Source organism: Marmota flaviventris, chromosome 15 (assembly GCF_047511675.1).
Source record: "Marmota flaviventris isolate mMarFla1 chromosome 15, mMarFla1.hap1, whole genome shotgun sequence".
Lineage (NCBI taxonomy): Eukaryota > Metazoa > Chordata > Mammalia > Rodentia > Sciuridae > Marmota > Marmota flaviventris.
The window spans coordinates 78,658,520-78,675,478 of NC_092512.1; the positions used below are offsets into that span (position 1 = coordinate 78,658,520).

Genomic DNA, 16,959 nt, shown 5'->3' on the forward strand with positions numbered 1-16,959 from the left:
AAGGAACTATGCAATTACTGCTGTTAGGTAACTTGACCAGTCATGTTTGATTTTAAAATCAGGCACTAAATTCTTTTAAAAACGTTTTTCTGTGATGAGGCTATGTAAGATATCACCAAGGGAGAAGTGATTTTACTTGTAATTTGTTTACCTGTAATGATGTTTTCCTTGGTAATAACAGTTCTGTAACTACCTTGTATTTTAACTAGAAGGGACTTTTTAAAACTATAAATATTATTTTAATGTTTTTAGTTATAGATGGACAGAATACCTTTATCTTGTTTATTTAGTTTTATGTAGTGCTGGGGGTTGAACTCAGGGCCTCACACATGCTAGGCAAGTGCTCTTCCACTGAGCTACCACCCCAGCTCCTATAATTATATTTTTTACTTGATTTAACAAATATGATGTTTAATAACTTAAAATTTTTTGATTGTTTAAATTCCCTGTTCACCTTTATCCTGAAAATTGTTTGATGTAAAATATTAAAAATTTAAAGCATTTAAAATGAATTTTATAAGTATGAAAATTTTTAGATAGAATTTATTAAATAACTTTTTAAAAGAAAAGAATGCTACGCATTTGATAAAAAAATAAAACTCTGGTTCATAGTGTCTAATTACTTAAAAGCAAAAAATTATATTTTGGCCATATTTTAAAAAACAGTTAAGAGATTGCTATATATAGTCTCATATAAGAGAGAAATTAAATGTGATCCCCAATCTAGATAGATTTCATTGTGAAACTGATATTTGGCCTGTATCTTCAAAGAATAGTAAGCATTTATTAAAGAAAGAAGGACAGGGATGGGCTTTTAAGTTAAAGGAACAGTACATGTACAGATACACGGTTTCAAAACACTTCATGTAATGTTTCTCATAAAAAATTAAAAGCAAATAATTCAATCTGGCTGCAGAATATTATGTACAGGTTGGGGAGAGCTAGGGAATGAGTCCAAAGGGGCAATTTGTTGTAGAATCATGGTATTAATCTCTTTTTTGTTGCTGTATCAGAATACCTGAGTCTGATTACTTAATAAAGAAAGAGGGTTATTTTGGATCATGGTTTTAGAGGCTGAAAGTCTAAGCGCATGCAGCAACATTTGGTGGGGGCCTCATGATGCGGTATAACATGGCAGCTGGTGGGAACTTATTTGAGAGAGGTTAGCAGTATATCTGGAAGAGGCCAAACAGTGAGGTGACTCCACTTTCTAACAACTTATTTAGTACTTTGACAGCTAACTTACCCCAATGAGATGGGCAATTTTCCTTTCTGAGGGTTTTCTAATGATTTCCTCCTAGATCCTACCTCTTAAAGAGTTCACTACCTCCCAGCATTGTCAAACTGATGACCAAGTTTCTAGCTCATGAACTTTTGGGAGACACATTCTCACCATATCCAAACCATAGCAATCATCAAGATGTCACATGCTATGCCTGGAGGGTTGAACTTATTCTGTGTAGGAAGAAGGGAAATGATAGAAAACAGACCTGCAAAATTGAGCAGTGAGGTCGTTGTTATAGTAAAAGAAATAATGGGACATGGACTAGCTTAGTGTAAGGATTTAGAGATGAGAGAGTAGATATACACTGATTACCCAACCTTCCAACTTAAACTCTTCCCCTTACCCTGTCTACCAGGTATAAAGGATATTAAGGACAGCACATAATTCTGGTAAACTTTTCTTTAAATGTGTTTATAATGTGTATTTTAGTGAATTTTTAAGGAAACTTATTGTAATTATCAGCAGACATGATATGTATTACAAAGTAAAAGTCACTGTGATTTAAGCTAGTGTCATTTTTTACTGCATGCCAAAGATTTTAATGTAAATTATTTCATTTTCAAAAATAGGTTGATTTTGCTGTATGGTCATATTGACTATAATCAACTAAAAAGGATAAGAATTAGTTTAAAAAGATTACATACCTTATTGGCTTATTAGGGTTTTAATTTATGTCGTATGTTAGTCTTTTCAGTTTTTATCAGAATTTAAGAGATAAAGTAGAAGTCCAGTTAGAATAGTTTGTAAAAGCCTAAGTCTGTTTACCATAAACTAACACTGTAACCAGGAACAAGTGGCCTGGAGGAACTTCTTTGTTGCTTAGGGAGATTCTAGGGGCCAAAGCAGCAGAAGGAAAACAGTGTTCATTTCACTCTCAGTCCAGTTTTGTAATGTTGCTCAGCCAATTTTTATTAGAAAACCTCCTTAATCCTAGTGGTTCCAAGGGATTATGATCAGGACATTGGTCTGTCTGTGTCTGTCTCCAGATCTCTCTTGCTCTCTTTTTTTTGTGGTTCTGGCGATCAAACCCAGGCTACATCCCCAGCCCTTGATATCTTTTCTTGACAAAGTTCTGTCACTGTCACCTCCAGCAAAAAGGTCAAACAAAGATGAATACTTATATAAGCCCTTTTCATTTCCATCGGCCCCTGAAGATTTTTGGAAAACATGGTCTAAAGTTGAGCCTTTTCTCATCTGTTGACTCTTATGATTCTTATGATCCATCATTTTGGCGGTATCACAAAATTGGTGTTGTGATGGGCTTTGCATTATATTCATTGTTTAAGCTTTAACTGGGGTTTCAGTATGGCTAAAAATAGGCTAATGTTTTGAAAACCTGTACCATGAATAACTGATGAGAAAACAACATACTTAACCAATGCTAGCTTCATAAATCTACTTAAATCAAATTTTATAATCAACCATTTTATATACATACATATATATATATATAGTTAATTTTGGTAACTTCACTATTTCAAAAGACTAAATTATGGTAATTTTTAAATTAATGTTTTGTTTAAATGAATTAAAATATATTTGTTTTTCCATGCAGATTTGAGTTCTGTGAACCTGCATTTGTGGTTGGTAATTGCCTCCAGATAGCATCTGACAGTCATCAGTATGATCGAATTTATTGTGGAGCTGGAGTTCAGAAAGACCATGAAAATTACATGAAAATATTACTAAAAGTTGGAGGCATACTAGTTATGCCTATAGAGGATCAGGTAACTTCCACTGTCCTTTTGCTTAGTGTCACAGCAAACAAGTTAGTTGAAGATGAGGAGGTGTTCCTTGGTGAAAGTGAAAAATACATTTTACTTTTTAAAAAAGTACTCTTCACAGGTCTATGTGTATAGAAAAAACTTGAAACAGACTCTAAATTATTTAGGCAGAGTAGATGTAGAAAAAAATTCTGATTGTTGTTAGAGGAGACAGTGGTGCTTGTGCTCCTCCACTCTTGTGTGGCATTCAGCAAGCTGCTCCCTTCTTTGGTTCCCCACCTGGAAAGTGTTGAGTTGAGTGTGATGACCTGGACAAGCTGGCCAGCATCCATCCTTCATAAGTTCTTTGAACATATTGAAAAGAAGTCCTGTTTATGCTTGGTTTGAGCTATTTAACATCTTTAATAGTGAGTTTTAAAATCTTCATTTAGTACTATCTAGACTCATTTGAAAATATTCTTTAGCTATTTATGAACATTATTGAATTTATCTTTTCTTGCCTTGGTTTGGAATTATGAAGTACAATAAATGTATGAAGTACAAATTTATTCAGAAAGAAGAACCTTTTTTTTTTTTTTTAAAATTTTGTACTGGGTTGAACCCAGGGATGCATAACCACTGAGTCACATCTGCAGTCTTTTTTTTTTTTTTTTTTTTGAGACAGTGCTGCTGAGGCTAGGCTTGAATTCATGATCCTCCTTGCCTCAGCCTCTTGAGTCTGGGATTACAAACATGTGTTACCATGCCTGATAAAGAGGACCCTTGAAAATCACATTACCTTTAATGTTTTATAAAAATTCATTTCAAAGAAATACGATCTTTTATATTCATAGTAACCTAAATCTGAGCTGCTTAAAACACTTTGCAGTTTCTATAGTAGAGGTAAATTATCTGAGATAACCGAGACCTAGCATGACAGAGTTTATATATCATAGGAGTCCCTTGACATCACAATATGTCATTTACACCATTACCATGCACTGTGCTCTGGAGCATATTGTTAGTGATTATAAAGGCAGAGTATTAAAAGTATTAGTAAAAACATTCCTGGAAAAATACTACTTGAATACTTCCAAGGTTTAGACTTTCAGTTAAATAATCTTTTCCCCCCATTTTTCTTTAATGTCTTCCAACATTTAAAATATTTCCTGCTTGGTGTGGTGGCGCACGCATACCTGTAATCCCAGCGGCTTGGGGGGCTGGGGTAGGAGGATCACGAGTTCAAAGGCAGCCTCAGCAAAAGTGAGGCGCTAAGCAACTCAGTAAGCTCCTATCTTAAATAAAATACAAAATGAGTTTGGAAATTTGACTCAGTGGCCAAGTGCCCCTGAGTTCAATCCCTGGTACCCTGCCCTCCCCCCATTTTCTTATCAATATTTTATTAAACATTTGTGCTATAAAATTTTACAAATACCAAATACAGTAATGGGCTCTTTTTTATAATGAGTTGAAGATACTGGTTCAACTTGAACAAATTACATGCTGAACTATTTTTTTTTCCCCTAGGACTGTTGATGGTTATTTGCTGAGTTGGTAAAACTCCTAGTCATTTTGTGATTGTGTTTACTTGTGAAATATCAAGCCAGGGTTAGAATTAGATTCTAATTCAATAGCATCATGGAAAAGCCTGAAGTCAACTTGTTGGTACAGTTACAAAATATAGTTTTGTTAAAATGCTTTAGCCAAATGACTGATTCTATGAGATATATATTTTGGGAGGTAATATCATGTATAGATTATGGTACCACTAGAAGATATCATACTTAACTATAACATGCAGACTCACCTGGCCATGTTTGGATATCCCATTTGGATTGAACTATTTATCTCAAACAGCAAATGTTTTTAATTCCTTTTATATTAATTTATGATTCCTAAATGGAAGTAATGTAGTTGCATTTAACTATAAATATAGTTCTCACTGACAATTATTCCTTTAAAACAAAAATTTGACTATAAAGTGATCACATTACCAGAATTAAGCAATTATCTTTTTTTTTATTCCTCTAAATAGTTAACACAGATTATGCGAACTGGACAAAATACTTGGGAAAGTAAAAATATTCTTGCTGTTTCATTTGCTCCACTTGTACAACCGAGTAAGAATGATAATGGCAAACCAGATTCTGTGGGACTCCGTAAGTAGATCTTTGAACTTTCTCACTGAATTGTCACTTAATAGTGTTAACTCATACACTTGGGATTTAATAGACTATATAATTATAAAGAATGAGTTAAATGTGCTATAATGTGTTCAGTGGACTTACTTACCATTTAAAAAAAATAAAGCCCCTACCTTGTGCAGGACATTGTGAATTGCTTTCACAGGAACATGGAAAGGGGGCAGGTCAAACCAAATGTGAACTTATTAATTATAGCTTGTGCTAGAAAGCAACTGGTTGTGAGGAAGAGTATCCACTTTAGGTGTGGTGGTAAGGAAAACCTTTCTGCTGAGGCAACATCTGATTATAACTGGAAAAGAGACTGCCATGTCAAGACTTAGTGGCAGCATTTTCTCTACAGAAAGACAAAAGACTTCAGGAAAAAAAAAAGCTTGAAGGTTCCCACTCCAGGAATAAGGTCCAGGATGATGGAAATTCATTGGTTGGGCTGTGGAGGATGGATTATCATTGGGGAAATAGAGGAAACAGGCCAGTTTCAAGTCTTTTCTCATATCTAAGGAGAAAGCTGGATATGGTGTGGCTATTCTTTGAAGGCAGAAAAGTAGTAGACTGTGTGGGAAGTATGGGTGGGGGAAAAAGGAATCAGTTTTCCCTTGCCGTTAACTGAGTAATTCCATTACTGTTTGGAAGACTGGAGTGGCATAATTTGGAAGTAGATGTAGAAGGAAAAGACATTTTCTTTTGGCCACCTATTAGGTTGGGGTGCCTGTTAGCATAAAATTGGGGTGTCAGTCACATGGGTGCAAACCTACTGTACAACAGAAGCATGAATTGAAAATCTTCAACAAAAACATGGCATTTTAAGCTATAGTTCAATGAAAATGGTTGAGTATGGTTGACTTCATAAGGGGAGAAAAGAGTTACAGAAGAGCTGTTAGAATTGGATCTATGATTCACCAAATTTAGAGATAAAACAGGAAGACAAATTAGTGAAGGGGAGAGACCAGAGAGGTAGGGGGACTAGGTTATACAGGCTGTCAAAGATTAAGAAAGAAAAATTTAAAAATGGAGGGAATGCTCACCTTTCTGTAGCTAATACCATCTTGAGAAAGGAGAGTAGCATTAGTTTGGCATATATCATGGTTTTGTTAACAGCTAAATAAAATCCTTTACCAAAAATGAACTTATTGATTTAGTTTGCTTTTATTTCATAGGAATCTGGCTTTATATTTTGTTTTCAATTTATTTGTTTTTACTTTCTTTTGAGCTGTATGACTTAGGGACCTTTTAAGATGGTCTCTTAAAAAATTATATGGGGTAATATTAGTAAAGTGCTTGTCTCAGAGCCTGGTATGTAAAAATTGCTTAATAAAAAGTGATGTGGGATTTTGAGAAGATCAGTAAATTATACCTGTTTTTCCCTGTCCCAAGTTTTTACCAATAGAGAAATGATAGGGATTGAGATGTCAGCTTTGTTAGCAAGAAAACTTACTGGAAGGAAAAAGCTAGGTCTGTACCTTTAAGTTAGACAGGCTCACCCACCCAGTTAAGAGTTGGCACTGGCCATACTCCTACCATCGGAGTCTACACTTTAAATACATACATGAGCAGAAACCAATTAGTGTGTGAAGCCTGGGGGAGCACCAGAGTCTCACGTGGTCAGCTGCTGCTTACTGTAACTGTACAAGCCATCCCTATTGCCCTGGAAAGAAGTGAGTGGGGTGAGATACGTAGAAGCCCATGGGGCCATGTGGTGTCTCCCTCAGGGAGTGTCAATTGCTTGGAGGAGGTATGTTCACCCGACCCTGGATAGTGCTTCATGAGCTATCTTATCTAATGGGAGCCACTACACTTTAAATACATACATGAGCAGAAACCAATTAGTGTGTGAAGCCTGGAGGAGCACCAGAGTCTCACGTGGTCAGCTGACTCTGTGCTGTTACTTTGATTTCATCTAGAATGAGATAAGCACTCAGTTCTAAAAAAATTTTTTGAAATGGTCATGATTTAGAAAATGTTCTCAACCATTTTTTTTTTTTTTAAAATGCTTGTTGGTTGAAGTCAGCCAAACTCTGAAAGTCAGGAGTTGTATGTTTTCTCTCATAAGTGGAAGCTAGAAAGGATAAAGAAAAGTTGGTGGAGGGATCTCCTAAAAATCCAAGGGATATCAGTGGAGCAGAGGAAAGGGATCAGGGGGAGGGAAGAAGAATGGGAAAGGGAAATACTGGGGAATAATATTGACCACAGTATATTGTTACAGCATGTGCATATATAAATATGTAGTAATCCTATTATGTATAATTATAATGCAAAGTTATAATTATAGTGGAATTATATGCTTATTGATATTATATATTTTGGCTACTTATAGAAAATCCTTGAATTAAATTCTGTAAAAAATTCACATAAAATAGGAAGATTAAAAATAAGAATAATTTTTAAAAAAGCTTATTAAAAGGGAGACTTATTCTGTTAGAAGTGTAAAGTTACTGAGCTATGTTAAATATAAGCTTCTTTCTAGTCTAGTCAAAGAGGGTACATGCTGGATGTATCCTGGGACTAGGAAAGTACCATCTAGCAGGAGAATCAGATGGCTGCCTGCACTTGTAACTGTTTACATTATGATCATTCCATAAAGTCTACTTTTAGTAGACCCAACATATTTACTATAGATAATATTATGTTGTAGTTATTAAGTACCTAATTAATTTTTTTTCTAAAAGCAGGAATAATAACACAGTAAAACTGTTTTCTACTATTTTTAAAACAGTTGATTAGTGACTAATTTATCATAACCAGATGGAAAGTAATAAAAGTAGTGAAAAAATTCTCTGACACAGTTTGATTTTGACAGTGGCCTTACCTTAAGCAACATGCATAGCACATATAAGCATAATACCTCTAGAGTCCCCTGTGGATTTTGTATAATAGCTATATTTCACTTTGTAACTGATACTGTCAAAAGAGTCAGAATTTTATCTATAGTCATTTCCTTTTTTTTTAATGTGACAGTCTTCCAAGTTTGGTTTCTGTTAAAGAAGTTTTAATTATAAATGTAATTTTATAGTAATATAATTTAAGCATGACATGCTGTGAAAGGAGCAATTTTCAGTCAGTCATGGTGGTAAATACCTATAATCCCAGTGACTCAGGAGGCTAAGGCAGGAGGATCACAAATTTGAGGCCAACTTCAGCAACTTAACAAGGTCCTCAGCAACTTAGTGAGACCCTGTCTCAAAAAAGGAGTGAGGCTATTGCTCATTGGTAAAGTACCCCTGGGTTAAATCCTTACCAAAAAGAAGAAGCAATTTCCATTCCCCCACATTTTAAGGGTGTCAACACAAATAACCTAAGTAGCTGATGAGACTATTATTGGTTGGGTTGAGTATTTATAATGTGAATTGTAAAATAGAAATAAATTCAGGATACAACAGAGTGTGGATGGCTAAATTTTTAAAAAATCCATTATACCTCTGAAATACTTAGAGATGAAATAAATATGTCTAAATATTATCACAATAATCTGGGGAGGGAATGGTAAGAGTATGAGGGTGTTGATGTGATGATAATAGTCATGAGGGAGAATTGGTGAAACTGAGAGCCAGGTGTACAGGAGTTTATCATACTGACTCTTCCCGTACGTATTTGAAGTTTTTGTAATAAAAAGGAAAAAAGTAATCAGTTATCAACAGCAATTTATAAAACTGAGTTAGGAACTCTGCGATTTATTTTATCAGAATACTGTAACTTCATTAAGGACCAACTGGACTCAACATAGAAAAAGGTTCAGACCTGAGTTTAGTGACTTAATATATTTAGAAGTCCTAAAATAGCATTTATATGAGCTCCATTTAAAAGTTCTTTTGAATAACATAAATACATTTAGGTAATTATCAGTCCTACCTATAGTAATATAGGTAGTAATATATAGTCCTACCTATAGTAAAAACATTTAGGTAATTCTCAGTGCTACCTATAGTCCTATGAATAGTAATATTCACAGAATGAAAAAGATTGAAAATCACTATTTGCCAAAATTTTGTAGGATGTATGGAGATTAAGAACATTCTTTCTAATTAGGGGACATTCTATTAATTATAGGGAATTAAAATCTACAAAAAAAAAAAAGTTAAATCCTATGCTGAATGTTTCTTATAGCAATAAAATTGTTTATGTTGAATAGCTTATTAGAATGGAGTTGCAATTTTTACTCTGGTCCAGTAATCGTTATTCAACTTAGAAGTCATATTTGTTTCTGTGCTTTTATTTGTGTGTATGTGCAGATGAAATTCTAAAAATAAGGACATGTTATTTAAAGTTCATGGACAGAAGAGACTTTATAAATTGTGGAACTGTATAACATTGAGCTATATACATTCTTTAATAGGTCAAGCCAAAAACATCAGTTTTATGTGGTTCAACCCAAATAAAATGTTCCTTCCAATCTTTGTTGATAAATGAAAGTGAAAGTCCTGACCCCTAAGTTACTGTAAAACCTATGTTGAGCCTCCATTTTGGGGAAAAAATGGCGCTTAAATGTGTAGGTTAGAGATAACCTTAACTGTTAGTTTGAAGTGAAGGCTTTATACTTAAAATAAATTTTTATATCACAGGATTAGTATTGTTTGGTCTATCATTCCTATCTCATAACTAGAAGCATTATAAACAAGGGAGTGTTAAGAAATAGAGGACATGGGGGATATTCAGATAGGTCTGACCAAGAATTACCTCAATGTTTTATGTTATTCAAATGAGCTCATGTTAAAGCCACCAAATTCAAGCCTGAACCTTTTTCTATGTTGAGTCCAGTTGGTCCTTAATGAAGTTACAGTATTCTGATAGTTTAGGATTGAAAGATTCTTCTCTGGATAGCAGACATTGTTGGCAGTGGAAGGAAATTATTTTGTTGTTGACAGAGAATACAGTAATGAGAGAAGTTTGAAAACAGACAGATGAGAAGGTTAATACAATTTCTATTTCATAGGTTCTTTATAATTTTAAAAACTTGAAAAAAACAGATTTATTCTCTACCCTCTCTCTTTTTGCAGAATGCTCTCGTCTCAGGCCTCTCCTCTCCTCTTTGTGTATCCTTCCCATGTACTTTCCTCCAGCTCTTGGTCTTTGCATTTCAACCTGGGCTGCTGATTCCCATATTGCTGTCTCCAACACTGGTGTTGTACCTAAGCCTCAGGGTCAGGATCTGCTTTTAGTTAGAAAGAAATCATAGAGTTTTCAGTCAACACCCACATTTGGGCCCCACCTCAGTCACTTAGGACCTTGAGCAAATTGTGTAACCTCTTATTATTAAGTGAGTTCTTACATAAAAACATTATAAGTGGTCGCTAGTATGACATGGTAGTTATCATGATTCTTGAAATCTCCATTTTGGGAAAGAAATAGACACCTTAGGTTTAACACGAATAGAACATACTTTTTCATTTCCTTCTTTTCATCCTGTTTGCCTCTCTGATTTTGTCATGCTAGTAATATCACCAGTTTCTGCCCAGTTGCTCAGGCCATGTTTTAGTTGATGCTCCTCCCCTGTCGTCTCTGACAACCAATCTCTATCTCTATCCTATCTTCAAAATACATCTGAAATTTATCCATTTCCATTTCTTTCCAACTCTGCTGCTACTGGTCTGTCAGTGTTTGGTCATGTATGTTGATTACCCAAGTGTTCTAGCAGATGTCCTGCTCCAAACTTCCATCTCTCAGACTCACCCTGTACTAGTAGACCAATTTTTTTGTTTGTTTTTGATTGAATTCCAAACCTCATCTACAGTAGCCTCCTTTCAGTCCTTCAACCTGCTATGCTCATGTACCTATTAGGTCTTTGCTATTTACATGGCTGTTCCTCATCTCTTTAAGATCCTGGCTCAGACATAACCTCCCCAAGTGAGACCATCATGACCACTTGGTCAAACGTAACCATTCCCCTAAGTAACTTTATATTATATGATTGCTGCCCCCCACCAAATTACGTGGTGTTCCCCTTTCTCCGCTGCAATTATTTTCTATTTACCTATCTCCTCCCCATCTATGTAAGCACCACAAATGCCAGGACTTTTCTTGTCTAAGTCACTCACTGTGTCTAGAGGAGTTCTTAAGTTTTGGCCTATAGTTTAACAAATATATATTGAGTGAATATTGAATAACAGTCAACAATTGTAGAAGGGTAGCAAAGCAGGCTGATTTTACACATTTTAACATAAAAGGAATGACCACATTCACAAAAGTAGGCAGTGGCAGAAGCAGGATTTGAACTCGGATTCGTTTATGTTTTTTCAATCTCCATTCCATATAGTAGTGGGCAGGTCCAGACCAGTTTCCAGCTGAATATGCTCAATGTGATGCTTTGGAATTATTTGCATTTCAGGTTTCATAGAGGGTTGGAAAAAGAGCTAAAGAGAGGTTTATAATGGACAGTAGGTGTGTGCTACAAGATCTTGGAATTACCTTTTAAAGTCTCGTATCACAAAGTTCAATTAAAAAAAAATTCTTATTTACTACTTCACAGTGTATCTGATAGATGATAGAATGTAAATCTGACCACTGTGGTTAGTGAGAAAAACAGGAAGTACATTGTGATCCCTGGGCAGGGTGACACGCTATGCAGGACCCAAAACCTACAGGTCCTTGAGGAGAACATGGGAAGCTGACAGTTATAATTCCTCTCTTCTGGAGCTCACAGGTTAAGGGAAAGATGGCAATATCTAAAATAGGCAGAATTTTAGACTTTAGAACCAAAAAGTTCAGAAAAAGGGTGTCCAGAAAAGAGTACCAAGAATGAAGAGATAATGAAAGTAAATGGTTTGTAATGCTGCTGAAATGAACAGGATTATGGTTTTTAAAAAAATTTTTTTTTTTATAAAATGGAATTTGGTGGGGGGAAGTGGTCAGATTTATACTCTATCAGACACACTGTGAAGTAGTAAATAAGAATTTTTTTTTAAATTGAACTTTGTGGTAAGAGACTTTAAAGGGTAATTCAAAGATCTTGTAGCACATACCTCTACTACCCATTATAAACTTCTCTTTAGCTCTTTTTCCAACTCTCTATGAAACCTGAAATACAAATAATTCCAAAGCATCACACTCAGCATGTTCAGCTAGAAACTGATTTACACTACTAGTCTGGACCTGCCCACTACTATATGAAATGGAGGTTGAAACAATGTAAATGAATCCGAGTTCAAATCCTGCTTCTGCCACTGTCTAGTTTTGGTGGATGGACCGAGTATCTTTATTTATTTATTCTTATGTGGTGCTGAGGATTGAACCCAGTGCCTCACACATGTGAGGCAAGTGCTCTAGAGCTACAACCCCATCCCCGGGATTATGTTTTCCCAGCCCCAGGATTATGTTTTATTTATTTTTAGACTTTGGAGAAGGATCCTTGGTAATAGTTTTGTTTCCATAAGGTTGGAAAGTAGGAGACACCAGTTTCAAGTGGGGCATAGAAAATTTATTTCTCTAAAGTACTGGGAACAGGCTAAAATATTCATTCTCTAGAAGAGTATGTGTACTAAGGGAGATAGGAGTGAAGCAGACATGAGATTGTACCAACTGTATGACGTAAAAATCAGTAACTTAAAAACTGTCTGTGGTGTTTGAGCTGCTAATGTTATTCACAGCATAACATCTCCTTGCCATGGAGTAGGTCTACTTGGTGATTCACAGAAGGTAGAAGCTTATGTGAGTGTGATAGCTTTATAGTACAGACAGAGGCAACTATTCAAATGCTGCTTTTGAGTTTTGTGACCAGTTGGTCCTTTTCATGTGATACAAATGTCACCATGGGTAAAGTCTCTTTCCTGTTCTTGTCACTTTATCACTTTGTTCTCACTTACCCTGTTTCTAACCTTTTGTTTATCCTTTCAGAGGACCTTTATGTATACACATGGCAACACCACATACCCTCATGCTTTTAACCTCTCTCCATTGCCACTTTCCTTGTACCTAGAATGTAATACGTACCCCGAAACTCAGTTTTAATAGTTTTTGCTTTTTCTAAAATTTGCTAGAAAAATGTGTTCTATGTAGAAATTAACAAATGTATAATGTTTTCTTTTTTGTGCTTTTTGTTTGTTTTTAGCTCCCTGTGCTGTCAGGAATCTACAGGACTTGGCTCGTATTTACATTCGGCGCACACTTAGAAATTTCATAAATGATGAGATGCAGGCCAAGGGGATTCCTCAAAGGGCTCCACCTAAGAGGAAAAGAAAGCGAGTTAAACAGAGAATCAACACTTATGTGTTTGTGGGTAATCAGCTCATTCCTCAGCCTTTAGACAGTGAGGAGGATGAAAAAATGGAAGAAGATAACAAAGAAGAGGATGAGAAAGATCATAATGAAGCCATGAAGCCAGAGGAGCCACCACAGAATTTACTGAGGGAAAAAATCATGAAGCTGCCCCTCCCTGAGTCTTTGAAAGCTTACTTGACATATTTTAGAGACAAATAACTTATATCAAAAAGAATGCCTACTGATGATTCCTTTAGTCTTGAAAATGTAGCGTTTATTAGGAGTTAAAAGAAAGAATTATTTGTTTCATCAGAGTGAATCATAGTGGAAAAAAATATAACTTGTTTCTCTTAGTAACAAAGATGATGTATTCAGTGATGAAAAAGAAACTCTTTTATAAAAATCTATTTTTCTTTAAATCTTGGGAAAATGCTGTTTTAACTCAGTGATTTCAAAGAGGAATGCAGCAATAGTCAAGACTTTGTGTAATATAAGTCCCTTTCTGATTCCCTACAGATTTGTAGAGGTGAGGGTTAGATTTAATTTTATATAAGTAATTGTTAAGCATATATAATCTGATTTGAATTGCAGTTGTTTGCATTTCCTCTATGAAAACTTTCTTATCTAATAAGGAAATCAAATGCTTTGTAGACCTATTTACCTTACTTTTGTTGCAATCACTGTTGCTGAGTTGCTGTAGATATGTTCCGGGCAATATATGAGTGCAATAATAATACAAGATATTGAGTAATTTAGCTTTAAAAAACCCACAAATTTCATGAAATTTTACAGCCCTGCAGCTTTTACTTTTGAATTTATTGCCAAAAGACATGGGGAAAATACCTGCTTCTCTTATAGAGATTTTAAGAGCACAGCAAGTGAATATTAAAGTAGAACGTATATACTTAATACAACTCAATTTGTATGGACCCTTTACATTTTCAGTATTTAAAAATAATGAGGTTATCTTAACTCAGAATTTTCAAAGGTAGTATATTTAGGATTGTTTTTCTGTAGTTCACTGTACAAAGTATTTGGTTTTAAAAAAAAAATCTATCATCCTCTCTGACTATAATAGCATAGAGAAAAGAGTGAATAAATAAGCACGAGTGATCACCACTTTCTCAGATAGCTCCGAATAGCAGGGCCAGAGCAGATGTGGTCAGCTGATGCACTTTAGCAAATGGGACTTCTAGCCTATCTGTATATTTAACTTTACAAGATAGGGATAAACTTGCCTATATTTGCTTTGGATCTTTCTAGTGTAAGAAATATTCACAGAACTTGTATGTAGACACATTTGTGTTAAAAATCTGGTTCAGAATCATAGTGTAATCTTTGGGACCTACACCATGTGCATTCAACTTCTTCCCATATTTTTCTGTTTCTTTGGTAAAATTATATATTCATTTTTGCTTAATGTTGCATACTTAAGCTACATAGTGTATCAGTGACAAAACAGGTAATTAATGTCGTTATTAGGATTTTTTTTTCCTCTTAAGGCTTGGAAACACTCATTCCTTGTTAAAATGTACAATGTAATATATTTACTACTTAGTGTTAACATGGATCATGTATTTTTTAAAGGGAAAAATTTGAAATTGCCATTTATTACCACCAGCATCATATTAAAACAGTTGCTCAGATTTTCTTATGGAAACTCAAATCATTGTATAGTGAAAGACTGTTATCTCTTTACTAAGATTCAAATATTGTTTTCAAAAATCTTAGCTGTAGTAATTCCACATATCTAAAACACTTGTTTGGGGTGGGTACCTAACTCAGTGGTGGACCCCTTGACTAGCATGTGTGAAGCCCTGGGTTCTGTGCTCAGAACCACAAAAACAATAACAAGCAATTGTTTGAAATGATCTAGACACAAAATTGCCCCCAATCATTTTAGTAATGTGAAAGAAAATTTCTTGGAAGGTATTCGTTTTATACTCATGGCTGGGAAATGGAATGGGGGACTCTAAATTTTTTCTTAGATAATTATTAAACTTTTATTAAGAAATTCCCCATCTCATTTCTAAGAAAAAGAATCAGTTTTATGCTTTTGTTATCTGTTACAAATATTCATTTAATTCTTGAGTTGTTTCAGAAGTTTAATCATGAATTCCTGGTACCCACATATTTTTATCTAGAAAACCTAGGAAGAGTTTTCATCTTGTCTAATTCCCTACTCCCATTTTTTAAAAAAATTGTTATTTGAGCTGGTGCCAGATGCGTAAAAATACACATTTTTTTTGTTGTTGTTGATGCTCTTACCCATTTGGTAAAATTTTTGTTAAGGATATATTTGAAGATGGACATTTTCATATTGTCTTTCATTCTGTTGACCTTAGCAAAATGTATAGTAGATTTTCATGATCACTGCTTATTTTTTTTGTCATTGAACTGTATCTTTTGTGTTCTTAAATGCATTTATTTTACAGGTATGACTTTTATCGTTGACTTTAAATAAAGAGGTAGAAATAAAATATGAAAATTCAAGTGAGAGCCTTCTTATCTATTATGCAAATATATTGGAATAAGAATATTTTGGGTTTGTGTTTTTAATGAATTCATATTTACTTGATTATAGAAAATTATGCTTTTATCAGTAGAGAAGTAGCAAATGAAGATGAAATAGAAAATGAATGTGATGGGGAATATCATGGAATTTTATAGATAGATAAATGAGGCATTTGATTTTGCAAATGAGAAAGTAGGCCTAGAGTGGTGGCATGTTTTGCTAGTTATATAGCTAGTTGGAGAAAGGGCTTGAAATAGTATTCAGCATTAGCGAAATCCCAAGAATCTGGCAATGATACCATAACTACTGAGAAGCTAATTTAAATCTGTACTGCTTACTGGTTGATACATGTGGTTCTGATATTAATGAAAAAAACTAAAATAGCATACATAGTGATTATAATAAAATACAAAAAGCATATTGATTTCTAGCTGTTTGAGATAATAAAATTGAAACAAAGCCTGTTGAATCATTGGAAGACTTGGAAAGTCATTTTAAATAAAAAATCACATATAATTAAGCATCATTTTCTAGTGGCCTGGCATTTCTTTCTTTCTTTTTAAAAAACTTATGAATTTAGATGATCTCAATATACCTGTGGATGTAGGTGAATTATGGTTTATGGTGGTCCGTGTTTGAACATCTTTGTTCAAACTTCTTTGTGCCTATTGCCAGCTCTGAAGGATGTAGTTTTTTTTTTTGGTAGTGGGTGGCAGGGTAACAGGGATTAAACTCAAGGGCACTCAACCCACTGAGCCATGTACCCAGCCCTATTTTGTATTGTATTTAGAGACAGGGTCTCACTGAGTTTCTTAGCACCTCGCTTTTGCTTTGGCTGGCTTTGAGCTCTATCCTCCTGCCTCTGCCTCCCAAGCTGCTGGGTTTACAGGCGTGAGCCACCATGTCCAGCTAAAGATGTAGTTTTATAAAAATTATTTTAATAAAATACTCATATATATAAAGTCTTTTTATAAAATACATGTAAAGTACCAGGAATAAGTTCAGTGTAGGTGCATGTGTACATACTGTAAGGTTGGACTATTAGCATAACCAACGTCTGTGTGCCCC

The 16,959-nt window shown here is 34.7% G+C and overlaps 1 protein-coding gene across 5 annotated transcripts in view; it reads left to right on the forward strand.

Moving 5' to 3' along the window:
* Nucleotides 1-16,417, forward strand: part of Pcmtd1 (protein-L-isoaspartate (D-aspartate) O-methyltransferase domain containing 1) — a 77,399-nt gene extending 60,982 nt beyond the window's left edge. For all 5 annotated transcript variants that reach the window (XM_071602375.1, XM_027932839.2, XM_027932836.2 and 2 more), the window contains 3 exons: nucleotides 2,841-3,012; nucleotides 5,024-5,147; nucleotides 13,228-16,417. In XM_071602375.1, coding sequence (XP_071458476.1) covers nucleotides 2,959-3,012; nucleotides 5,024-5,147; nucleotides 13,228-13,595 — 546 coding nt within the window. In that variant the 5' untranslated portion in view covers nucleotides 2,841-2,958 and the 3' untranslated portion in view covers nucleotides 13,596-16,417. The remainder of the gene's footprint in view (nucleotides 1-2,840; nucleotides 3,013-5,023; nucleotides 5,148-13,227) is intronic.
* Nucleotides 16,418-16,959: the final 542 nt, after the last annotated feature.